A 26,497-nucleotide genomic window follows, 5' to 3' on the forward strand; every position below is an offset into this window, starting at 1 on the left:
CTCAAAACTGCCTGTATCTGATGATGGAGAGCTTGTCAGAAATCCTCTCTTTTTCTTACCAACAGGGACACAGAAGTTTGTTTGCTATAAGTAAAAACAAAAAAAGAAAACATACCAACACACACATTATGTTTACATACATAGACAGACATAGATATATATATATAAAAATAACTGTATTTTGTGTGTAAATATATAAAAAAGAACCCATCCCAAGGCTCTTCTTCTGATTGATGAGGAGGTCTCCATGTGACCCAGGGTCTATACTTGTTTCATTCCCAGTTTACTTTCTCTCTGAGTTCTACCTCCTCTATCCTGAGACATACTTTCCTGATAAATAAATTCATTTCTCAAAGTATCTCATTCTCATTTCCTTCATTATTAGCTCATTTATTCTTCACAATGCTTAGTTTTTTAGCTACTTTACCCCCTTATGCAAGTACCCTTTATCAAACTTTTCTTCTCCTTAATAAACCCTCTTCAATCAGAATGTAAATTCCTTGACAACAGGGACACACACACTCTCTCTCTCTGTATACATACATACACACACACACACACACACATATATATATATATATATGTGTGTGTGTGTGTATGTATTTTAAATGTGTATCCTTAGGGCTAACACTTAGTATAGACTTAATAAATTCTCTCTGTTCTGCTCCTTGCCCTTCTCTCTTTTCACTCTTTTGTCCTTGTAACTGAATTTCAGAGAAAAATATTTTAACACCAACAATAAAAACAAATCTCTTGAGTTTATAAGTATAAAAATAGAGCAAAAATCATCTAAGACTCTGTGACCTTTTTTAGGTCAATTAATTAAGTTGATGAAATAACTTATTTTTGCTGTGAGTTGTCAGACTTATTACCCTGAAGAAAATAATACAGCACAGCAGACACATGACACTATATGGTTGAAATTCCTTGTTGGTTTGAGAGGAAAAGTGATAAGACTTTTGATTATTAAATAATAGCATTTTGGCAATTTCTGTTCAAGTACTTTGTTCTATGTTATAATTTAATAATCTGTTGATTTTTATTACTCCTATTTTTCTACGCAAACAGTTCAGAAATCATTTCCTAACTGATGAGTTCCTATGTCTCAATAATTTAAAATCTATAATTAAATGAGGCTAAAATATTTTTCTTTAAATAAATTTATTTTATGATATTTTAAAGTAAAAAAAAATGAGGAGAGGATTCTGGGAAATTTCAAGTTCTCAAGATTTACCCCAGAAACAGAACAAATTTGTACCTCAGAGTGAACACGGCCTGGTAAAAAATAAAGACAACTTGGGACAGAACAGGAGTTTTTCTTAGGTAATCCATGAAGACCAAAGAAAGATTCCAGGATAGGAATTAATTAATATGAAGTATAAACACCTGCAGGTTAGTTCCATAGAAAGAGCAAGTGGGAAACCTTCAGGCTAGCTGGGTTTGGTGAAGCACAGAAACTTTTACCTCCTATATAGTATAGGGAATCAAGAATCTGGAAAGACAGAGACAATCTCTACTGATTGGGAACACCAGGCCCAGTTGTGCTACAGAGAGCCAGCATATCTGATGAGTGTAGAAGCAGTGGGGCAGGGACATTATGAGCACTTGTAGGAGGGTAGAACTTTTGATTTGGGGTTCAGGTCAAAGCGAAGAGCTGAATTGAAATTTAGAGGTATTGTTTCTCCCAAACCAAGATTAGAAATGTTCACACTAATAGTTTTTATTTTTTAAAAAAGTGAACAAAGAAGAAAGAACCCATAGAAATTTACTATGGCAATAGGAAAAACTGGGATTCATCTTCAGAGAAAGATAGTGAAGTAAAGAAAGCCTCTTCTATACCAAAGAGAATGTTACATGGCTACCTTTCCAGAAAGAATTTATAGGAAAATCTCAGAAAAGACTTTAGAAATCAAATGAGAGATATTGAGAAAAAAATAAAAAATAAAAACTGTCCTAGAAAAACAAGATTCTTCAAAAATTAGAATCGGGCAAGAGAAAGCCAGTGAATCTATACAAAAGAGACCAAGAAATAAAAAACAAAATACAAAATTTAAAATGAAAATGAAAAATAGAATATGAAACATGAGAAAAACAACAAATGTGGAGAACAGATCAAGAAGAAAAAGAATAATAATTGGACTACTTGAAAACTGTGATCAAAAAAAGAACCTTAGCAAAATAATGCAAGAAATAATCAATGAAAATTGTCCTGGAATGGTAGAACATGAGGGGAAAGTAGAAATGGAAAAAAAATCCACTGCTCACCACCTCAAAGAGATCCTTTATGAAAAACACATAGGAATATTATTGCTAAATTCTGAACCTCTAGATCAAAGAGAAAATTTTGCAAGAAACAACAACAACAACAAACAATTCAAACATGCTGGAGCTACAATTAGAATTACAGGACTTATCAGCAGCCACAATGCAAGAGCACAGATCCTTGACCAGCAGTCAAAAGAAGCAGGCTTATGGCCAGAAATATCATATCCAGCAAAATTATTCCTTATATTGAATTTTAAAAATGGACTTGCAGATTTTCATGAGTTTGTCTCAACCAACCCAAATGTAATAAAAAATTTAACATATAAGAATCAATATCAAAGATTAATTTCAAGGAACTCAACCCAGACAAATTGTTTTATGTATTATGCATGGAATTGCATCCCATATATTTAAGACTGACAGTAATTGACTAGTTCAAAAGAAAGATTTGATTTGAGAGGCAGAGGGAAGAGATGAGTTTGATCTGATTCTAATAAAACAATACTGTTTAGGAAGAGGTAAAAATATTATTTGTGTTTATACAAATGAGGTACAGACATGTTTAACCTATATTGGATTACTTGCTATCTTGGGGCTGGGAGAAAGGGAAGGAGAAAATTTAGAATACAAGGTTTTTTGTTTTTTTTTTCCCCTGAGGTGATTGGGGTCAAGTGACTTGCCCAGGGTCACACAGCTAGGATGTATTAAGTGTCTGAGGTAAGATTTGAACTCAGGCTCTTCGGACTTCAGGGCTAGTCCTCTATTCACTGCACCACCTAGCTGCCCCAGAATACAATATTTTTCAAGGGGGGGTATGTTGAAAACTATCCTTGCATGTATTTTGAAAATAAAAAGCTATTATTAAAAATTAAAAACAAAATAAAAACAAAAAAAAGACACAAATGAGATGCAGAAGAAGATCCCATGTAGAGCCATTAGACGGGATAGAAGGGCTTAGGATTCTGAAAATCTATTCACATCAAGAATGGGTTATATAAATAGCACCCTCCAAAATCTATAAAGAAATAAGGGGGGAGGGAATCAGATAAGGAAGGATATAGAAGGATGTATCGCTTTATGACAGTGGAACAAGATGTACAGATTAATGGGCAAAGGATAAAAAATAAAGTGATATATAAAAGGATTTATAGAATAACAAGAATGGAACAAAGTGTTTAGATGAATAGCAATGGAATAAAAAAGGAAGGAAAGGATGGAGGGAGAAGATAAGGAAGGGATATATATATGCATGTGTGTATATAGATATATGCATATGTGAGAGTGTCTCTGTGTGTATGTGTCTGTGCTTAACTATAGTCTGCTTGGAAGAAGTTGGGAAGGATGAAAGGTGGAAAGAATAAAGTAAAAAATACTTAGCAGAGAACAAAAGAATAACCTACAAGGAGACAAAGAAAGGATGGATATTCATGAATATAATTTTCTTTATTATTATATATGCTTTCTTAAAATGGAAATTTTATTGTTATACATTTTGAATCCTGATATTCTACTAGGCACATGACAATGTTTGTTTTTTTTTTTATTTTCCCTTTCTTATTTTCTAATTTTTTATTTTGTATTTAGTTCAACAAATAAATTTTTAAAAAAGTTTAAAAAGTAAAACATCTTCATTTACCATCATCCAATAATGCAAATTAGAGAAACAATCATGAGGTAGATGAATGTATCTATTGGCAGTGTTTCATTTGTGTGGCAATGAATAAGTAAAATGATTAAGGCAGTCCTGTCATTTTTATTAGATTGGCATGGATACCTATAGATAATTAATTTCTCTATTATTTAGAGCTATCTTTATTTCTGTAAAGAATATTTGATAATTACATTCATATAATTTTGAACAGAATTTCTCTTTTTATCCCTTTCTGCTGGTTTTTGTTGGTAATATGTAGAAATGCAGATGATCTGTGCAGATTTATTTTGTATTTTAAAACTTTACTGAAATTAGGAATTGATTCATTTAGTTGATTCCTTAGAGTGTTCCAAATGGCCATAATAAGCAATATGTTATACTTTTTCCATTGTTTTTCATTTGATTTTAGTAATAAGACATCCTTGTTTTGACCTTGGTTTTTTTAGAAATAATGAATTGCATCTATAGGAATATAATATCAAGAGTTTCGAGAGAAATAATGAAAAATAGGGGAAAGGAAGAAGACCTAAGCAGATCTCAAACTACTCTAAAAAAAAAAAAAAAAAGCTATCATTAAAAACTATTTGATCTGGTTAAAAAACAGGAAAGCTGATCAATGTAACAGCCTAGATACCTAAGGCTTAGAAGAAATTCCAATATAGTGGCACTAAATGAATCAGCCAAAGTTGTGGGGAAATTATATGGCAGAAGATTTAGACCAATATTTCATATCATATATACCACAGTAAGCTCCAAATGAATATATGATTTAGATATAAAAGATCACATTGTAAACAAATTTAAGAAACAAAGGAAAAAACACTTTTAAAAACTATGTAGAGGTGTGTTTGGGGGGAAGATCACGACCAAACAAGGCTTAAAGAGAACCACAGAATAAAAAATGGTTTGATTATGTAAAATGAAAATGTTTTTGCATGCACAAAATCAGTGTAGTTAAAGGAAATAGGTAACTGTTCTGAGCCAGAACTTGAAACAAGGTGAATATATTCAAGGGAGATGTTGGAATCCTATTGTTAACTCAATGGAATAGATACAATGCTTATTGGTTCTGGAGCAAATCCTTACAAAGTGATGTCAGTTGCCTAATTTAGCATGATACTTAGCAGATTCTCTAACTCGCTAATGTATTTCAGTACTCATTGGAGTTCACAAGTATGGGAGATTCACAAAGTTAACTTTGTAATTTTGTGAATTCACACCTCCCTTAATCCTTCCCTCAGAGGAGGAGTCAACCTTTAAGAGATCATATATAAGAAGCTGACCGAGGCTCAGTCAGTTAGTTAGTTCAGAACATTGCCAGGAGTCGGAGAGGAGCACTCTGGGACAGACAGACAGAAGTACTCTGGGAGATACAGAAGCCCACAAGCCCACTCTCAGAGGCAAGACAGATTCATTCCAACTTTCACCTTGATCCTGCTTGGAGGCTGAAGAAAGCAGAGGCAGAAGCAAAATTCAAAGCTGCAAGAGCTCTTGGAACCAAGGAGAGAGAGAGAGGCCTTTAAGAAAATGAACCGGACTTGGAAAGAGATAAGAAATAAACGTTTGGATTTTATCAGCTGGCTGTATTTGAAGTGATTATTACTTTTAACTGAAACTAAGGCTCCCTCCAGAAAACCTCCCCGAGAAACCTGCTCCCAGAGAGAACTTTATAAAGAAGAGAACACCACAGGTAACAAGGAAGACATTTTTACAGAAAAGAATTATAAAGGCAACTAGTTATGTGACTACTTCAAATAATTTACCTTAGAAGAGGAAGACAGACACAAGATGTAAGCAGGTATGGTAAACAATGGGAAGATATGGGTGTGCTTTGTGAAGAAATGAAGATACATATAGTAAACAAGGAAAATTTGAAGATTAGACAGTGGGAATAATAGTTGTAGCAATCTACTAGTGAAGACAAGAAGGGATAAGTTGAATTATGCAGAAAGTCTTGTCTTAAAAAGGAGAAAGACTAACTTAATTTCAGAGAGGGATAAAGGAAGAGTTAGTGGGGAAAAGATGTCTGACTGATGTGATATAAGGAGGAGAAAAGAAAGAACTTTTGGTGTATGGCCTCACTTTTCCTATAAATTATGAAGCAAGGACATCAGCTCAGAAGGTGTAAATTGACATTATGAAGTGATTATAGCATTATATACAGATTAATGCATGTCTATTGACATTCTATTTGAATAGAACTATTTGAACTATTGCTGCTTTTACCTAAAAACCAAGAAATACTTTAAGACTCTGCTTTTGAGAATGTTCTATTTCATTCTTAGTAAGTACCAAGTTGAGATTTAAAGCAAAGGAAAAGTGCACTCCTTACTTTTATAAATGCTTCAATTAACAAAAGAAAAAAGAAATCAATTAATAGGAGACACAATTAAAAACAAACACCCTCCAAAAAACTAGAAAAGCAACAAATAAAAAGCCCCTCCAATCAAAACCAAAAGTAGAAATTCTAAAAATTGAAATAAAGAAAAACTACACTGCATTGTTAAGATAAATTTTAAGGTGACATGATCAAGAAAATAGAGACTAAACACTTTCTCTAATCCTTAAGACATCTCAAATCTTTCAAATTATTTATGAGAAATTATGAGAAAGACACAGAAATTTTAACTGTCCCCATGGTCTAATAAACAGAGAACCTTAAGAAGGGAACAACACAATGAACTAATGGCCAAGAAGACTAATTCAAAATTCCTACTTCAGTTACCCAGCACCTTTCTACCTCATCTGTCACTACTGGGCTTGCAATAGAATTCTTTATTTTCTCAGGAAGAGGGATTTCAAAAGAACTGGTGGGATTCAAAGGTTGGAATTGAAATAGGGGGAAAGGAAAAAAAGGAAATCTGGATTAGTGGTAGCAGGGGGACACAGTAAAGAAAGCTCCAATAAGTAGAAAAATATATTTTATAATGGGAGATGGAAACCTTAAAATGGGTTTGCTCTTCAGAGATTTGGTTCTTGAAGAGACAGAGTCTAAGGATAAAGTAATTCAGAGATATTGGGATTAAGTGAAAACCAAAAGAGTGGGAGTGGATGTATTTAAAGAGTAGGTTTCATGATGAAGGAGGTGGTAATAAACTGCCACTGGGGACACATACTACCATAAGACCATACTTCTACTCTCTCTGTCACCTGCAAGAATTAGTATTTAGAAACATGAAACACAACAGAAACAGGGGAACAGGCACAAGATCTATAAGGCAGTAAGATAGAAACTGTTTAAGAGATGAAACTCAAAATAGGAAATTGGAAATTACACAAGAAATACACAGACTAATGAAGGAATAAAAAGGTACAAGGAGGATGAATCAAATAAGTCTAGAATAGACAGAAAGGGAAGATAAATAATGAAGAGAATGGGGGGAAACTTTTTTTAAGAAAAAGGTACAAAAATGGAATTAAAAATTTAACAAAACAACTTGAAGGGGAAGACAAAGAAGGAAATTTTACTTTACTACTTACTTGAAAGAAAAAAAGGAAGAATTAGATAACTAGATAAAAACAAACAAAAAAAATTTCAGCAAAACTCCAAAACCAATAACAAATAGGAGAAGAAAGGACTTAAGGGTAAGAAGAGAGTCAGTGGGAAAAGGTATAATTATAGTAAACTAAGTTAAAGTAATTGAGGAGATGAAGTATTATTTTTAAAGAGGATGAAAGAAAAATCTTAATTTTGAAAAAAATGAGACAAATGGAGGAAAATATGTAATGAACTTCCATAAATTTAAATACAAATGGATTAAATAATCTAATAAAGAGGGAAAGAGTGATAGATTAGATAAGAAAACAAACCCCCAATGATGTTTCTTACAAGCACACTTTAGAAACAAAGACAAATCACAGGATAAAAATAAGTGGTTCAACAAAATTTACTATGTATCAGGTGAATTTAGAAAAGCAGAAGATGCAATCATGCTATTAAAACAAAAAGAATTCACAACATCAAAAAGAGGTTAAAAAGAAAACTATGTTGTCCTGAAAAGAATCACAAAAAGTAAGTAAATCAATGTGAATACTAAATTTTTATGCTCTAAATGGCTTGGTATCTACATTCAGAAAGAAAAAAAAAACATTTATTTAATCACAAGCAGATGTAGACTAATAAATAATGTTAAGAGTTATTAACATCCCTCTCTCCATTACAAATTACTATAGATATTAGAGCTAAAAATTTATGGTGTGTTCTAAATGAATTGGACATAGAATTTATGTTTTTGTCAGAACTATATGAAACTATCCATATATTAAGGCACAGAGATACTGCAAATAAATGTGAAACCAAGGCAGGAAGAGTAAACCTTTTTTATGAAGCAATAAAAATAGTAAACAATTCAGGCAACACACAAAAAAATATAGATCCAAACGGAACTTAACTGTGAAGTCCTAAATAACTATTAGGTTAAAAGAACAAGTTACAGAAACAATATTAATGTAAAAGAAACTAAAATTTCTGGGATGCAGCTAAAACAGTCCTGGGGCAACATTGTATCCCTAAAAATACATAAGCAAAAGAGAAAAGAAAAAGATTAATGAATTGAATATGCATTTTTTAAAATTTGAAATTATAAACAAGTGTAAAATAAGTACCAAAAAATTAAAAAATAGAGAAGAAATAAACCAGAAAAAAGAATCCATGTAAATGATAAATAAAACTAAATGCTACTTTTTGAACAAATCAATTAAATTTGAAAAACCTTCAACCAACCTGATTAAAAGAGGGTAGAAAATCAAATCAATAAGACATCCAATAAACGAGAAAAAAAAAAACTAGAAGAAATATTTTTAAAATTGGAATCTGATATACATTATTATACGCTAACAAAACTTCAAAAATAGAACACCTTCAAAAATATAAAATACCCACATTAACAGAAAATAATTTAGAGATCTTATATAATCCAGTCTCAGAAAAGGAAAGAGAATTAGGTATAAGAAGGACCTACAAAGGGAAAACAAAGAATCAAACTCTTGTTCTTGATGGATACTCAGGAGAATATCAAACTTTAAAATTAATACAACATTATATAAATTATCTCAAAAACTGAGAAAGAAAGCATTTTAGCTGATACCTTTTAGAAAAGAAATATATTCCTATATCTACAGTTAGAGAAGGATAAAACACAGAATACTTTAGACCAATATCATTAATGAATATAGATTCAAAAAATTTAAATAAAACCTTATCAGACTATAGCAATTCATTCAAGAAATTATTCATCATGACCAAATTGGTTTTATAATAGGAATTCAAAGATATTTTCACATTAAGTAAACAATCAATATAATTAATCATGTTTTTAAAAGTCTGTTACTGCAATTTGGAATTATTCAAATAAAATAAGGCATTCAATACAGAAATTCCACTATTTAATTTATACCCCAAGGAATTCACTGATAAGAAAAAAGTTCCCATGTATAATATTTATTACATAACTTTCAGAGGCAGCAAAAAATTGGAAACAAAATAGACACCTAATGATTGGAGAATGGCTAGTCGAGAGTTGTAGTATATGAATGTAATGTAATATTACTGTACTGTAAGAAATGATAAGTATTATATCTATGCTATAGTGGAGCATGGAAAGATTTATATGATGTTATACTGAGTAGAGTAAAGAAAAAAATTTAAAGAACTCTCCAAAGTTCACACTGAAAAACTATATTAAAAAAAAAAAGCATGACTCCATAGAAGACAAATGAAAAGGGACTTCTCAGTCTATTCTTTTTTGCATGTACTGCATGTATATTTAGACTTTTTCAATCTATTAATTGACTTTGTCAAATTTTTTCTCTTCTCCTTTCCTCCCTTTAAAATATGATTTGTTATATGGAATGGCTCTCTGGGAGAGAGTGGGAAAAGAATACTAGGGAAATTTTTGTGATGTCCAAAAGTATATTAATAAAGAATTGTTTTAAAAACAAACTGGAAGAACGGGGAAGGATATGCCTTTAAAACTATGTATAGGATAAGAATATTTGACTGAAACAGGGGATTAGGAAGATCACAAAAGAAGACAATTTTGATTCCATAAAATTGAAAATATTTTGCCTCCCAAAAGCAAATATAATTAGAAGGCAACTCAAATGCCCTCAAATGGGCAAGATATTTGTAGGACATTTATTTGATAAATGTATAAAACCAAAATATTTATAGAATTTATTTAAGTATATAAAAACAAGACCCATTTCAGACAGTTGTCAAAAGAAGAAAAATCAGTTAACAACCATAGGAAAAAACTTTTAAAGTCATACAAAAAGAAAATTGAAAAAACTCTGAAATTCCAAATGACATCAGGTTGTTCAAAATTACAAAATGGAAAATCACTTATGTTGGGAAGTAAATGGAAAATGAAACACACTAATGCTTTTCAGGTTAGGCAATGGAATGGTCCAGTCATTCTAGAAAATTACCCAGAATTTCATCCAAAAAAAATCAATAAAATATGATTTGTAACTCTTACTCAGTAACATTACTCCCAAAAAGTCAGAAAAAGGGGAAAAGAGACTATGTGTATAAAAATATGAATGATGGCACTTTTTGTTGTTAGTATATGCCTAAAAATGTTGTCTATAATCATTGCCTTTATTTCCCCAGCTCCCATCCACTGTAAGCCTCTTATAATATGGATTCTGATTTCATTTTTCAGCTAAAATTGCTCTGAACTGGTTTCTGTTAAATGTTTTGTCTTGGACCCTCTTCTTTCCCCTTTCTTTGTGTTTTTGTTGGTTTTACCTGCTCTCTGAAAATAATTTTGATATCTCTACTTAATTTGTTCATTGTGATTCATAGGTACTAGTGACTCTCTATAAGTGACATAAAAAGGTTAATTAAGTTTAATTAATCTCCTCTGTATCAATGATTATGCTACTTTTAAATGATTTATAAAGACAGATTTATACCACATAGATTTGCAATTTATTTAGCCTTGCAAAATCTGTATTAGAGATTGCAATTAGAGACCTGCTATGCGACTAACTCCCCACTCCTATGAATGTGCTCTAAGAGCTGTTATGTTCCAGAAAAACTTTCTGGAAAAAATTTCCCTATTTTCTATGTTCTTTTGTGCCTGATGTTCATAACATACTTGTGAAAAGTCCCAGAATCCCATTGCCTAGTCACTAACTAAACAGAAGTATTTGGGATAGATCTTCTTTAAATATTCCTTCCTTTGGTCAAACATGGAAATTCCTTCCTTTAACCAAACAAGAAGTTCTACTCCCTCCCCTTGCCAATCATGTGCATTTCCCTCTTTTGGAATTGACCAATTGAAGAACTTTACCATTTCAATCTATTTCTGGCATTGCTCACTTGCTGAAAGAAACCCCACCCCTAAGGTACAGGGATCCTTGACTACAAAGGAGTCTTGGATTCATCCATTATTAGGGACCAGCAATTTCCTTAATAAAATGAAACTGCTCTGAGTCTGCCTCAGTATTTTTTTGTTGTAGATTGGAATTTTGAAGTCATAGTTCCTATAGGTTGAACTAGCTCCCTGCAGACGACTCCTAGAACTAAAAATCAAATCCTTGCCTCTCTGCTGAATTCCATTCACACATAATAGAATCACAGATCTAGATTTAGAAATGAAGAGGAAATTCAAAGGCTCATTTTTCATATGAAGAAATAGAACTAGGGTAACTTGCCCAAGTGAATGCCCAGTAGGTATCTCAAACTCAATATATCCAAAACAGAATTCCTTCTTGCTTTGTCATGATTTTCCTTCTGAAGGATGCTGAATGAATTTACATAATGAATAATTTACATAATTATTGATTAAAGTGATAAATTTTGTATATTTTAAAAACTACATGAAGCAGTTTGTATAAAGACCTAGTAAAAAGCTGGGTTTTTTTTTTACCTTAAAACTATAAGGGCTTTTTTCTGTGTGCAACTTTCACTTACATTTCTCAAAATAAGTCATCTTATGACAAAAGCATTTCAGTATTTTTGTACTTTAACATTTAAAAAAGACGGTGGGGGATTGTAAGACTAAATTTCTCTTCTAGAGAAACTGCTCTCCTTGAAGGATGAGGTACTTAATTCATAGTTTAATTGTAAAAAATTACTCATAATGACCATAATATATTTCCCCAAAATATTTATGCTCTGAAAGTGCTTGATTCTCTTCCTTTCCATTTAAATAGCTACTATTCTAGTCTAAGTCCTCTTGAATTACCAAATAGCCATCTGGTTTCCTGCTTCTCCTACTTCATTCCCTAATACACCACTGTCTTCCTAAAATATCCCTAAAAATTTAAACAATTTACTGCTCTGATTAAAGTGATAATGGCTCCCAATTGTAAAGTCCAAATTTTTCTTTTAAGGTCTTCTACAATATAGTTCTACTAATATTCATAGACAATCTTGTTTCCAACAATTCAATTCAAGATATATTTATTAAATGCCCTAATATTCACAAGACATTATTATTCTCTGCACTAAGGAAACAAAAATAAAAGAGACAACATGCTTCCCGAGGACAGGAAACATTAGGAGGGATGAGATGTTACAGGTATAATTCAATATAGGATGTGACAAAAAGAAAGTAGTCATACACACAGTATTCTAGAAATATTTGAAAGGTTAATGAGATATCTTTGCTCCTGTTGTAGTCTATCATCTGTCTTATCTTAAAGTCAAGCAAGGATTATAGAACACTGTTTTAAAATAAAATGAAAAAAAACATTGTAAAATTCTCATTTTTTTATTCCATTTAAAATTACAAATATATGCATTCATATCATACAGTACAAAAAATGGAAAGAAGGTAATGCAAAATTAAAGGTACAAAAAAAAAAAAGACTGCTACAGAAAAGATGTGAATCACAAATTTAAAGAACTAAAAATAATTTTCCTAAATAAATTCTGCTTTAGTAATGAATTAGTTTTCTATGTTTCCATAATTAATTTCTTCTTTGGTCTTCTAAGTTCTAAAAGAACTTACCTTGATCATAATATCTGGAGTTTTTTCCGTTTCAGGCAAAATCTTACAAATGGAGTTATCTATAAATTAAAAAAAAAATCTCAAAAATAGTCTGGGTACTAGTCGATAAATTAATAAAAATTTATTAAGCACTCATTTATGTGCCAGGCACTCTGCTAAGTGCAGTGGATATAATGAAAAGCAAAAAGTTTCTGTATAAGAAGTATATAGTATAAGTCTAAGAAGTATAAGAAGATTAGAAAATATTTGGAAGAGCTTTAAAAACCAAAGAGAGATTCCTTTATTTGATCCTGAAGGTAATGAGGATCCACTGAAATTTACTGAGCAGGAGAGTGACATGGTCAGACTTGTATATTAGTTTGGTAGTGAAATGAAGGATTTAGAGATTTGAAGCAAAAAGACCAACCAGGAAGCACTGGAATTGGAAGAATTGCAATTGTCTAGATATAAGGCGATTAGTATCTGCACCAGGAATGGAGAGAAAGGGATACACATAAAAAAGCTTCCTGTGATAAGCTTTTTTCCAAAGAAGTAAAAGAAACATTCTTCTGGTATCTTTTGTTATTGTTGATATTTTTTGCTTGCTTTATTGGCATATATCAAATGACAACATTTTTTTTAAAAAGTTAAATTTTTTTTTTGTCAATAAAAATACACTTGTCTTCCCTTCTAACTTTCCCAATTAAAAAAAAAAAAAAAAAGAAAAACAAACAACACTTCTGTTATAAACCTGTATAATCAAGCAAGACAAACTCCCACATTACCTATGTTAAAAAAAAAAAATCTATATCCTGAATCCATTCTCTACCAAGAAATAAGCAGTATATTTCATCACAAGTATTCTATAACCATGACTGATCATTCTACTTGCACAATTCATAAGTTTTTCAAAGTTGTTTTGTCTCTATATAAACTAATTTCTTAATTCTGTTCTGCTAACTCTGCATTAATTCATACAAGTCTAGCCAGGTTTCTTGAAATCATCTTTCATAATTTCTTTATGTTCAGTTCAACAGTATTCTATTGCATAATTTGTTCAGGAAAAAGTACGAAAAAGTGAAAACTTTTGAGGAACTTTCAAAGTCTTCAGAAATATATTGATTTCCTCTCTTTCCCCTCCTCTCAATCTCTGTATTTTTAATTCTAGTTAAATTGGGGAGGTAGATAAGAGATACAGATTATTGAAAAGGTAATCTTTCCCCCCAGGCTGCAGGAATTTATGTCACTATGAACAAATTACAGACTAAATTTGTGACTGAAATTTAAATTCTCAAATTGAAAATTTTTAAATTGTGGTTTCAATGTTCCTATAAATGTAAAAATGTTTTCATGAGTTTTGAGGTACCACTCTAGAATGTCTTAAGAAAAAATTAGAATAAAATTATGTGAAAATTGCACAGGAACAGTGTTTAGACCTTTTCTTAGACTACTATTTCCATGGAGAGTGACAAATTTATTATTTAGTACAAGGGAGAAAGTAATTTCACTGATTAGAGAAGGGAATTAAAGCTGGTTTGAAAGTAGTATATCAGCAAAATTTCAAAATGAAATAAAAAGATTTGCAGGTTGCAGTTTAAATTTTAAGAATTGCCTATTAATTCTTTTTGAGCCTTAAAACAGAGAAGATTGTTTAAATCAGGGAGCAATTTAAAAGCAAATAAAATTTTTTTAATTTGGAAGACTTTTGTGTTATTAATTATATTTTCTTCTATGAATGTTATAAGAACTTAATTGTTTAGGTAAACTAGAGACAAAGTCATCAAAATGAACTAGAATAGATCATATATAGGTGATATATATATATATTCCTGTCCTTAGGAAATAATTCTGTATCATTGTACCCTCCATGGTGTCCAGGGGAACTCAGCTTATGAAGGAGAAAACCAGAGTGGTTTGGGGATAGATCCTTTTGTCCAGACTGCTGGAGATAGCCGAGTCTCATGATCAAGCCACACTCTCAGTAGGAGCTTCTGAAGACTTTTATCCCATCTCCTCATTAATATGTCTACCTCCTCATTAATTGTTCACTTATCAGAGTTGATTTTCATCTTTTGGGAGCAGCTCCTTTAACAAAGATACTAAATTACTCAGTGATCTCAACAGTTTTGACTGGTTACTAAAAATACTGACCATCAATTTATCAGTGGCTAGCCTAATTAATAAATCATTAATTAATTACCCAGAAACTCTCTCTCCCAAGCTTTTCATTTACTTTAGTAGATAAAAGTAATCTATATTGGTTTTGAATACAATTGTTATAGATGATTGATTAGACCCCCATTTTATTTCAATCAGTATTTATCAGTTTCATATGATTCCATAGGAGTAGTTATAAGTTCTGTACATTAGGCCCCAGAGCAGTATACTACTAGAGATTCTAAGTTCACTTGCTTAATTATAGGAAACTAATCAGAGGACCTCCACTTTTGTTTATCCTTGTTATGATAATCAAGTTCAGTGTGGTAGAAGTGACTCAATGACATGAAAAGTCCTCTAGATTTCTTATTGTTCTTCTGTGTCTTGTCATATCCATGTCCCTATTACCCAACACAGGGAGATGGCAATAAACACCTGATCCACAAGTAGCCTTGTTTACCATCTTGTTGCCTATTTGCCATCAGCCGAGGTAGCGAGTCTATTCAAGGGCTTGAGAGGACCTATTGAAAAGTCAAGATAGGTCTGTCAAAGTCTATTCATCAACTCCTTTGAAAACCAATGAGATTTTGTATTTTGTGCAGACCTTCCTGGAAGTTCAAGGGCAATCAATCAATCAATCAATGAAGCTCTGTGTTCTACCGTGCCTCTTCTTTATCACTTGGATATCAAGTACTATTAAGGATTTGGAGAAGTGGGCATGTCAGATCATGAGAAAAATCTGAGGCCCATTTCATTAGAAAGGCCCATGGGCCTTTTAATGAAGGTCTATTAGTCTGGAGCTCTGCCTCAATTTCCTTTATTGTTAGATTGGGCAATTTTGAACCCTACATAATCAATAAAAATGCCAAAAGAGATCAAATTAATTTATATGTAATTTGAAAATGCATTCAATTGAATTAATGTCAACTGACTGGTAATAAGTTTTGTTTTAAATTAATGATATTGTACATTGTTATTGTTTCTAAATTTTTTTCCCCTCATACTATGAAATCTGTATCAAAATACTATTAGAAAAATAACTTCTTTTAAGCTGAATGTGGTAAAAAAATTTTTTTTGAAAAAGAAAACAAAACAAAAAAGGTGAAAATAGTATGCTTTGATTTGCAGATTCCAGAATTCTCTCTCTTGATGCAGGCTTCCATTGAAAGTTTACTGGAATTGCCTCGAAGTCTATCATAGTTGATCATTGCACAAGTTTGCCGTTACTGTGTACAATGTTTTCTTGGTTCTTGGCTCACTTCACTAAGCACCAATTTATCTAAGTCTAGGTTTTTCTGAAATAAAGTCTAGGTTTTTCTAAAATAAATAAAAAAATTTTATAGAACAATAATATTCCTTTATACTCATATACCATAACTCACTCAGTCATTCCCCTACTGATGGTCATCTACTCATTTTCCAATTCTTTGCCCTTTCAAAAAGGACTGCTACAAACATTTTTACATATGTGGGTCTTTTCCCCTTTTATGATCTCTTTGGAATACAGACCCAGTAGTGAGACAGTTGATAAAAGGGAATACAGTTTTATAGCCCTGTGAGTATAAGAATTTACTATATATATTTATGATATATAGTATATAGTATATATATATATATGTAAATATGACCTCTATATACTATACTATATATATACATAAATATATATAAATATAAATGCACATATATTATAGTATATACAGTATATATAATTATATATATAGATATATAGCATATATAATAATATATATAGTAATAAAATATAAATCATAAAATGAAGGAGATTGGTTTTCTCCTTCATAAGCTGAGTTCCCTGGACACCATGGAGGGTACAATGATACAGAATTATTTCCTAAGGACAGGAATATATGTATGTGTATGTATATATATATATATATATATATATATATATATATATATCACCTATATATGATCTATTCTAGTCCATTTTGATGACTTTGTCTCTAGTTTACCTAAACAATTAAGTTCTTATAACATTCATAGAAGAAAATATAATTAATAACACAAAAGTCTTCCAAATTAAATTTTATTTGCTTTTAAATTGCTCCCTGATTTAAAGACTGGTCAGTTTTAAATCTGAATGTGTAGTTAATGCCATTTCCTAAGTGACTATGTAAATGAGTTATTATATAGTCATTTATAGGATTGAAGGGGTGTACAATATATTCAGGGAATACTAACACCACTAGAGTAAGGACTGCTTTCCACCTTTAGTATCTACCTGCTAACCAGCTTTCATTTGTAGCTCCAATAAGCTGTTGTAAGCACAGTGGCCACATCCTGGTAAAACCTTCTTGACAGGTTAAAACAGGTTGAGGGCCTCAAACCAGTTGGTAAGTTAGTGGAGAGTCTATCACATGTGCAGACTCCTCTGTCGAAACAGGCAGCTGTGAACATTTTGTTTGAATGCGCCATAAAAGTGGCAGAAACAAGTGCTGAGAAGTGCTTAGAGCTTAGTCAGACAGTGAAGATATTAAGATCATCTATTGTTTCCAGAGCTATTACTAGTCATTTTGATTTTTTTCTCCCATAAGATACCAATGACTTTGGAAGAGAATGAGGCTATTGGCTTCACACAGTTTTGACTCACTTAAATTCAATTTACAAACAAGTGAAGTACCATACAAGTACATACTATTTTATTCTTTCATTATTTCATTATTCAATTGTTTTTATAATTACAATAATTTTTTTCAATTATATCAGTATAATAATCTTACTACTTATTATTTTCCAATCTATTTTACCTACCTCAAAGTCCAGTAGTGATGGGCTAGTGACAAAGCAGCAGGTATAGATACATTGGGAGCTACAGCCATACAGTCAGTACATAGGATTGGCTTTTAACTGGACTGAAGTAGCAGTGGGATTCAGTTGCCCCCTGGATGTCTGACAACCTTCTTAAGGACAACACTGTTCACCTCCTAGGGCCAGAAAGGATACCCTAAAATGTTCTACTTTACCTAACCCCATTTGCTTACCATGGCAAGTGGGCCTGTGGTCAAAACACAAAAGCATATACAAAAACTTTGGCAAAGATGATTCCACTTATCATTGGTATATAGAATGTGCACACACCTATGGAAAACATGAAATAGGGTAGACGTGAAAGATGAAAAGCTTTGTACTGGGAAATCTTGTTTGTGTTGGTTTTATTTGTGCAGAAACTCTTTAATTTAATGTAATAAAAGTTATTAATTTTGCATTTCATAATGTTCTCTCTATGGCTCAGCCTACCATGAGCAGTTGATATTTTTCCAATTGTTTAGATCTGACTTTATTTGTGTGAGAAGTGTTTTGTAACTGTGGTCATACAGTTTCTGGGTTTGTCTTAATAGGTAGATACCCAAATATTGCATTTTGTGTAGTTATTTTAAATGGATTTTCTCTATCTTTTCTTGGTAGGCTTTGTCAATAATATATAGAAATGCTGATGATTTGTGTGGATTTGTTTTATATCCTGCAATTTTGCTAAAGTTGTTAATTGTTTCACATAGTTTTTGGAGGATTCTCTAGGAATCTAAGTATATCATCATATTATCTGCAAAGAGTTTTATTTCATTACCTATTCTAATTCCTTTAACTTTTTTTTTTATTAAAGCCAAAATTTCTAGTATAACTTTGAATAATAGTGGTGATAATGAGCATCTTTCACCCCTAATCTTACTGGGGTTGCATCCAACTTCTCTCCATTACAAATAATGCCTGCTTGGATGCCCATCAATTGGAGAATGGTTGGGTAAATTGTGGTATATGAATGTTTATGGAATATTATTGTTCTGTAAGAAATGACCAGCAGGATGAATACAGAGAGGCTTGGAGAGACTTACATGAACTGATGCTGAGTGAAATGAGCAGAACCAGGAGATCATTATACACTTCAACAATACTGTATGAGGATGTATTCTTATACATCTTCGACAAAGAGAAGATATAATTCAATTCCAATTAATCAATGATGGACAGAACCAGCTACACCCAGAGAAGGAACATTGGGAAATGAAGGTGGACTATTTGCATTTTTGTTTTTCTTCCCAGGTTATTTTTACTTCTGAATACAATTTTTCTTGTGCAACAAGAGAACTGTAGGGATCTGCACACATATATTGTATCTAGGATATACTTTAACATATTTAACATATATAAGACTGCCTGCCATCGAGGGGAGGGGGTAGAGGGAGGGAAGGGAAAAGTCGGAACAGAAGTGAGTGCAAAGGACAATGTTGTAAAAAAATTACCCATGCATATGTTGTCAATAAAAAGCTATTAAAAAAAATAATGCCTACTGATGGCTTTAGATAGATGCTGCTTGCTATTTTAAAAACTCCTTTTATTTCTATGCTCTCTGGTATTTTTAATAGGAATGGGTGATGTATTTTGTCAAAAGCTTTTTCTGCATCATTGAAATTATCATACTATTTCTATTAGTTTTGTGATTGATATGGTCAAATTATGGCAAGTTTTTCTGACGTTGAAACAGCCTTGCATTCCTGGTTTAAATCCCACTTGTCATAGTGTATCATCTTGCTGATAAGTTGTAATCATTTTGCTAATATTTCATTTAAACTGTTTGTGTCAATATTCATTAGTGAGACTGGTCTGTAATTTTCTCTGTTTGGGCTCTTCCTGATATCAGTACCATATTTGTGTGACAGAAGGAATTTAGCAGAACTCCTTTACCTATTTCTCCATACATAACATTGGAATTAATTGTTCTTTAAATGTTTAATAGAATTCACTTGGAAATCTATCCGCCCTGGAGATTTTTTTCTTAGAGAGTTCATTAATGGCTTGTTCAATTTATTTTTCTAAATGGTGCTAGTTAAGTAATTTACTTCCTCTTCTGTTAATCTGGGCAATTTATATATTTTAAAATACCATTTTCATTAAATTATCAGATTTGCTGGCATATAGTTGGGCAAAATAGCTCCTAATTATTGCCCTAATTGCCTTTTCACTGGTGCTAAGTTCTCTTTAATTTTTTGATGCTAGTAATTTGTTTCTTTTTTTTCCTAATCAAATTAACCAAAGGTTTATCTATTTTGTTTTTCTTAAAACCAACTCTTAGTTTTATGAAATTATTTCAATGGTTTTCTTAGTTTCAATTTTATTAATCTCTCCTTTAATTAATCTCAATTAGAATGTCTAATTTGGCATTTAATTAGGATGGTTAAATTTGTTTTTTTTTCTGGCTTTTTAAATTGCATGCCCATTTCGTTAATCTCCTCTTTATTTTATTTATCTAACTACTTAGAGATATAAAATATCCCCTAAGAACTGTTTTGGATGCATGTCATAGGTTTTGATATGTTGTCTCATTATTGTCATTCTCTTGCATGAATTTATCAATTATTTCTATGATTTATTGCTTGATCCACTCATTCTTTGGAATTAGTTTATTTTACACTTGGTTTTTAGTCTATTTTTCTCTAGCCCTTATTGAACATAATTTTGATTGCATTGTGATCTGAAAAGGAAACATTTATTATTTCTGCTTTTATGCATTTGAGGTTTTTATGGCCCAATATATGTTCAATTTTCATGTAGTCCTATGTTCTACAGAGAAAAAGATGTATTACTTTCTGTCCCTATTCAATTTTCTCCAAATGTCTATCATATTTAATTTTCTAGGATTCTTTTAATCTTCCTAGTTTCTTGTTTATTTTGTGGCTAGATTTGTCTAATTCTAAGAGGGGGAGATTGCGGTCCCCCACTAATATAGTTTTGTTGTCTACGATTACTGTAATTGGCTTAACTTCTCTAAGAATTTGGATGCTTTACCACTTTGTGCATATACATTTATCATAAATACTAATTCATTGTCTAGGATACTCTTTATAACAAGATGTAGTTTCCTTTCTTATTCTTAATTAGATTTATTTTTACTTTTGCTTTATTTGAAATTGGAATTGTTATCCCTGCTTTTTTTTTTTTCTTCAGCTGAAGCATAATAAATTCTACTCCAGCCTTTTATCCTTACTCTGTATCTCTTTTTCAAATGTGTTTCTTATAAATAACCCATTGTAGGATTCTGTTTTTTAATCCATTCTGCTATTCTCAGTTGAGAACAATTCAACAAAACTTCATGGATATACCTTCATAGCAAACATTTGCATTTAACAAATTGTATCATTGTAAGGAAAAGAGAGACAGAATGTAAGAGTGACAAAAGCAATTTGGAGCACAGAATACTGGATTGATCATAGATTTATCATCTCTAAGCTAAATACTGACATTCTATGAAAGTGGTGGCATCAAGGCATGGCAAATGTCAGAAGAATTAATGTCAACAGATTAAAGTGCTTCTGTGTGCGAAAACAGTTTATTGGAGAGAAAGCCATGTCAACACACTGGAGCAGAAAAAGAACGGGCAACTTTGAGATAGCTGAGTAAATGCAGTGCTGTACACTATATAAGTCAGAACACTCGTGAAAATCAATATTGGTTTGATGAAAATAAAGCTACTAAATGAAAAGCAAGAACTCTATAGGATCTACCAGAAGGACAGTTTGTTTGTTTCTTAAAAGGCAGTATTTAAGTCCATCAAAAGAAAAATACAAGCAAAGTTTAGAGAGATGTAGAATGCTTGGCTCAGGAAGAAAGCCAATGAAACTCAGTTTTATGCTGACAGTTACAATCCAAAGTATTTTTATGGTGCCCTGACTGCTATTTATAGGCCAAAGATCTTTGATGCATCTCAAATACTCAATACTGATGTAGTCACACTGAAGAGGGTTAAAGGACATGATCCTGGGAAAATGAGCTGAGTACTTCAATAATGTTTTCAATAGACTGTTATTGACCAAATGTTGAAAAAACCACTGACTATTTGCCTCAGATGAAAAATAAATCTCTCTTTAGATGAGCTTCCAGCTAAGAGCCTATGAAAGATCCTGGCAAAATATGGTTGCCTCTAGAAGCTCAACAGTATTGTACTAATTTAGTTCCATGATGGTATTCTTGCATGGATTCGGAATAATGAACAATGCTTTCCCAGGCACCAATAGAAGCAAACAGAACTGGGTATTTCCTTCCATGCTTTTTAGCATGATGTTTAAGCACTATCAGATGCTTTTAATAAAGACAAAAATGGCACTGAAGTCAGCTACCACATTGATGGTAAATTATTTAAAACCTGTAAGAGCTACAAGTTAAGACCAAAATGGAGAAAGAGTCGGTGTGTGCTTTTTTTTTTTTTTGTTCACAGATAATTATCTGTGCATTCAATTCACAGATAATTGTGCATTCAATGTAGCTCCTGAGGCTTAGATATAACAGAGTACTGATTGATTCTCTGCCACTTGTGCTAATTTTGGCCTAAGAAAAAAAACAAAAATTCTCTACCAGTCAGTACCACCCCAACTACATATAGAACCATCAGAAACAGTAAATGAAAGAAGTTCTGAATCCTGTGGATAAGTTCACTTACTTTGGCAGCATACTTTACAGTGATCTACATATGGCAAAGGTTGATGCATTCATTGCCAGAGCTAGTTCAGTATATGGGAGGCTCCAAAAGAATGTGTGGGAGAGTAAAATATGTCTATCAAATTGAAGATCTACAGCTATGCTGACCTCATTGATGTATGCCTGTGAAACCCAGGCACTCTACCAACACCATGCCAGAAAATTAAACTGTTTCCATTTGAATTATCTAAAAATTCTGAAAAGCATATGGCAAGATAAGGTGGTGGACACTGAGGTACTTTCTGAAGCTGGACTATTAAGCACAAACTCTATGGCAGAGAGCACAACTCTGGTGGGCTGACTATATTGATATTATTTGAATATCAAATATAGGTTTGCCTGAAAAGATTATTTTACAGGAACTCACACAAGGCAGGCACTTACATGATGGTAAAAAGAAGCAAGAAAAAGTTACTCTCAAGAATTTTGGAGTCTATTGTGAGACATGGAAGACAATGGCACAGGATTTTCCAGCATGATGTGCTTGCATCAAAGAAGGCACTAATTTGTAGTAGTTCAAAAGACGTGCAAGATGTGCAAATTTATCTATCTTTCTCCAAATAGTTATACAGATTATTTGTGCCAGATCTGTGGTAGAGCCTTTCGAGTTTGTATTGATATGATCAGACACTGTAGTGACCTAAACATCTTGATACCATTTTGGTACTCTTTGGGCACGAAAGACAAAAAACAACAGGTCTTTGTGGTGTCTCATTATTTCAATTTGATATGGTGCATAACAAGAAAATTTTGTAAAAGTTCTCTAATTAAACAGAGCAGGAAATTTTGAGAAAGCAAGAAGACTATTTTCTCTAAGAACCAGGGTATGTATGCATGTATGTATATGTGATTGGTTTCCAATATATAGAATGTAATATATAGGTCTTGAGTATGTGTCAGAAACAAGGTATCCTATGCCCAAAGGGCAATAAAATTATGTAACCTTTGATCCAGCAGTATTACTACTGGATTTGTATCCCAAAGAGATAAAAGGAGAGGAGAAGCCACATGCGCAAAAATGTCTGTAATAGCTCTGAATGGATACCCATCAGTTGGGGAATAGTTGAATAAGTTATGGTATATTCATATCATGGAATATTATAGTTTTATAAGAAATGATCAGCAGTATGATTTCAGAAAAGCCTGAAAAGACTTACATGATCTGATGCTAAGTGAAGTGAGCAGAACCAAGAGAAAATTGTATATAGCAACAGATGATGCATCTGTGATTGCCTTGGTTCTTCTCAACAATGCTGTGATTGATTGTATTGTTGTGACTTTTTGTTTCATGGTATTTATGTTCACTTAGTTTTCTTGGTTACTTTAGTGGCATTTAGTTTTCTTGGTTACTTTAGTGGCATTTAGTTTTCTTGGTTACTTTAGTGGCATTTAGTTTTCTTGGTTACTTTAGTGGCATGTAAATCTCTCCTTTCAAATCAGTACAGTGAGCCCTCTAAGTAGTTTGTATTAAATCAAACTATAGTCTATTTAACAAGGTTGGCCTCCTTAGGAGATTATATAATATATATAATATATATATATATATATATATATATATATATATATATATATATATGTGTGTATATATATATATATATATATATATATATATATATATATATATATATATATTTATATATGCGATTATGGCTCTGTTTATACTCTTTGTGCCTCTCACCCCACCCCTTTTAGGCCTCTCAAATAAAAGCATTTAAGTAAGTGACTCTGGGCATTGAAAAGCCTAGGATAAAAGGAGTAATGTTACATTAAAAATAGCACTAGTGATTCTATTTTGCTTTTAGCTACCATTCTGTGAAGCTAAGTTTCAGCTACTTGTAAGTCACTTGATTTTGGAGAACTCACCCCCATCCCCCAAAACTGTCACCTAATTTAAGGAATACCACAAATTTGCCCCTCTCTTACCTCAAGGTCTCCCAATTTCTACCCCAATAAGAAACCTAATGTGGTGGTGTCTCAACCTCTACAATCTACTTTTCCTGTTTTATACTCCCTGCAAACTATATGTTAATTATGTAGAAACTAATGGTCAATATCTTTGGCTACCAAAAGTCCTACATCACATTTGTTTATGCAACTACATGTATTACTAAATAAATAGTTGTCTGTCTGTAATTACTTGGTATCTTTATTCCACTGCAACACATTATTTTACTTAAAATTACCTAAAATTGCTGAAAGATGTGAAAATTGCTGCATATTCTCTATAGCTACTGCTCTGCTGGCATCCAGAAAAGTAGAATTCTTGTATTTTAGATAGTCTTCAGTAGTAGAATCATTAATATCTAAAAAAACCAAAAAAACAAAAAAACTTGCAAAGAACTTCAAACATATAATAAGAATTCTTCCCCACATTTTCTGATATTCTAATTTTATACCTTCTCCTACAATTAACAAGATTCTATCCCAGAACAATATGTCTATATTATAAGAGTACCCCATACAAATGCAAGTGAAGAGGGTGTGTGTGGGTTTGGGTGTGTGTAAAGGACTGAAACTCTTAAAAAGTGTGCTTGAATCAGACAACTGAGCACTTAAGGCTAATTATCTATTGGCCAATGATTCTATTAGCATATGTCTGGAAAAATGACCCTTCTCATTTTTCTGCTGGCTGGATGTTTGGTGTATACAGATAATCTTAGGTAAGGATTAGGGGGTGAGGTGAGAGAGGGGAGAGAACTTCACTTTGCAGCAGGACCAGAAGGAGGGAGGTTGGTGGTGAGCTTGTGGCAGTTTGTCTGTCTCCTTCACTTCTCTCCCTGAAGACCAAGGACTTTTACTTATCTTGCCTCTGGCTGTTCCTGAGGCCTCCAAGGAGCTACCCCGGACTTTACAGATGTGGGGACAGGTGTGAGTGTGGAGAGTTAGGGGTTGTAGGCCATACTACCCTCATTAGTTTATAAGTCCTGAACTCACTGAAGAAAAAAAATCCTTCAGTTTTTCTTAGATCTTACAAAGTCTTCTCAAATCATTTTGGCTTCAGGTTTACAGTTAGTTAAATAATTTAAATAAATGAGTACCATAAGCCATGTACTGAAATCTTTGAGAACAACTGGGAAGTGTTCTGAAGGATGGGCACCTAGATGTGGACAGGAAGACAGATTTGAATAGAATAACCCTCAAAGGAAACATTTGGCAAGAGTAGTAAAAAGAGTATTCTTACCCCCTTCTCAGGATCAGTTTGAATTATTGGATCATATAGATTCAAAGTTATAATAGTATGATAAGATGATGGTCCTAGCTTATAAAACAGACACAAATGGGTTACATCTGTAATTGGAGGATTTTCCAGTGAGAGTCACTGGAACCACAAAGGCTCATCTTTTCTCCTAAAACCGAATCCCTAAATTTTCCTATTCTGTTCGAGATCTACCATCTTCTCAGTCATCCATTATTAAACCTTAGTGTATCATCTTTGTCTTATCCCCACATCTGAGCAGTTGCTGTGTTTTATTGAATCTACTTTTATAACATGCATTATCTTTATCCTTCTCCCCTGTTTATACAGTTACTTCCCTTGTAAAAGCCCCCCTTATTTCTCATCTTTAATAATGCATTTCTAATGCTCTGGCCTCAATTTCTATCTTTTCCAATCCATCCTCTACACAAAGGCCAAGATAATCTTAAGACACAGGTCTGTCATACCTGTGTCCAAAAGTATTCAATAATTCCTTGCTGCCTCTAGTATAAAATATCAACTTCATCAGTGTGGCATATAACATCCTTTACATTAATGAGTACAATCCAATGTTAAACCAAATTTATCTCACATTCCCTTCTCACCTGAAAACTCTCCTCCCCTGAATATTTCAGGTGATGAAAGACTACTTAAACTATCTTCAAAGCTGGTGGTTTCTAAACAAAAATCCATATCAGATCTTAGAAGAGACAGAGAAATATCACTTGATGAAGTTATACCTGTATAACAAATAAAAAGGATCATGTAAAAGGAAACTCACATTTTAAGACCTAAAAATAT

General features: G+C 32.3%; 1 protein-coding gene across 3 annotated transcripts in view; it reads right to left on the reverse strand.

Moving 5' to 3' along the window:
• The window catches only part of MEIKIN (meiotic kinetochore factor), a 116,268-nt gene that overhangs the window by 70,949 nt on the left and 18,822 nt on the right, over positions 1 to 26,497 (reverse strand). For all 3 annotated transcript variants that reach the window (XR_004232073.1, XM_031953091.1, XM_031953090.1), the window contains exons 5-8: positions 26,302 to 26,436; positions 24,684 to 24,803; positions 12,880 to 12,938; positions 1 to 84 (exon numbers count right to left, since the gene is read on the reverse strand). Coding sequence is in view for 2 of the 3 variants with exons in the window: in XM_031953091.1 (XP_031808951.1) it covers positions 1 to 84; positions 12,880 to 12,938; positions 24,684 to 24,803; positions 26,302 to 26,436 (398 nt within the window). In the remaining variant the exon portion in view is untranslated. The remainder of the gene's footprint in view (positions 85 to 12,879; positions 12,939 to 24,683; positions 24,804 to 26,301; positions 26,437 to 26,497) is intronic.

The sequence above is a fragment of the Sarcophilus harrisii genome, chromosome 2, assembly GCF_902635505.1.
Source record: "Sarcophilus harrisii chromosome 2, mSarHar1.11, whole genome shotgun sequence".
In the NCBI taxonomy this organism is placed as follows: Eukaryota; Metazoa; Chordata; class Mammalia; order Dasyuromorphia; family Dasyuridae; genus Sarcophilus; species Sarcophilus harrisii.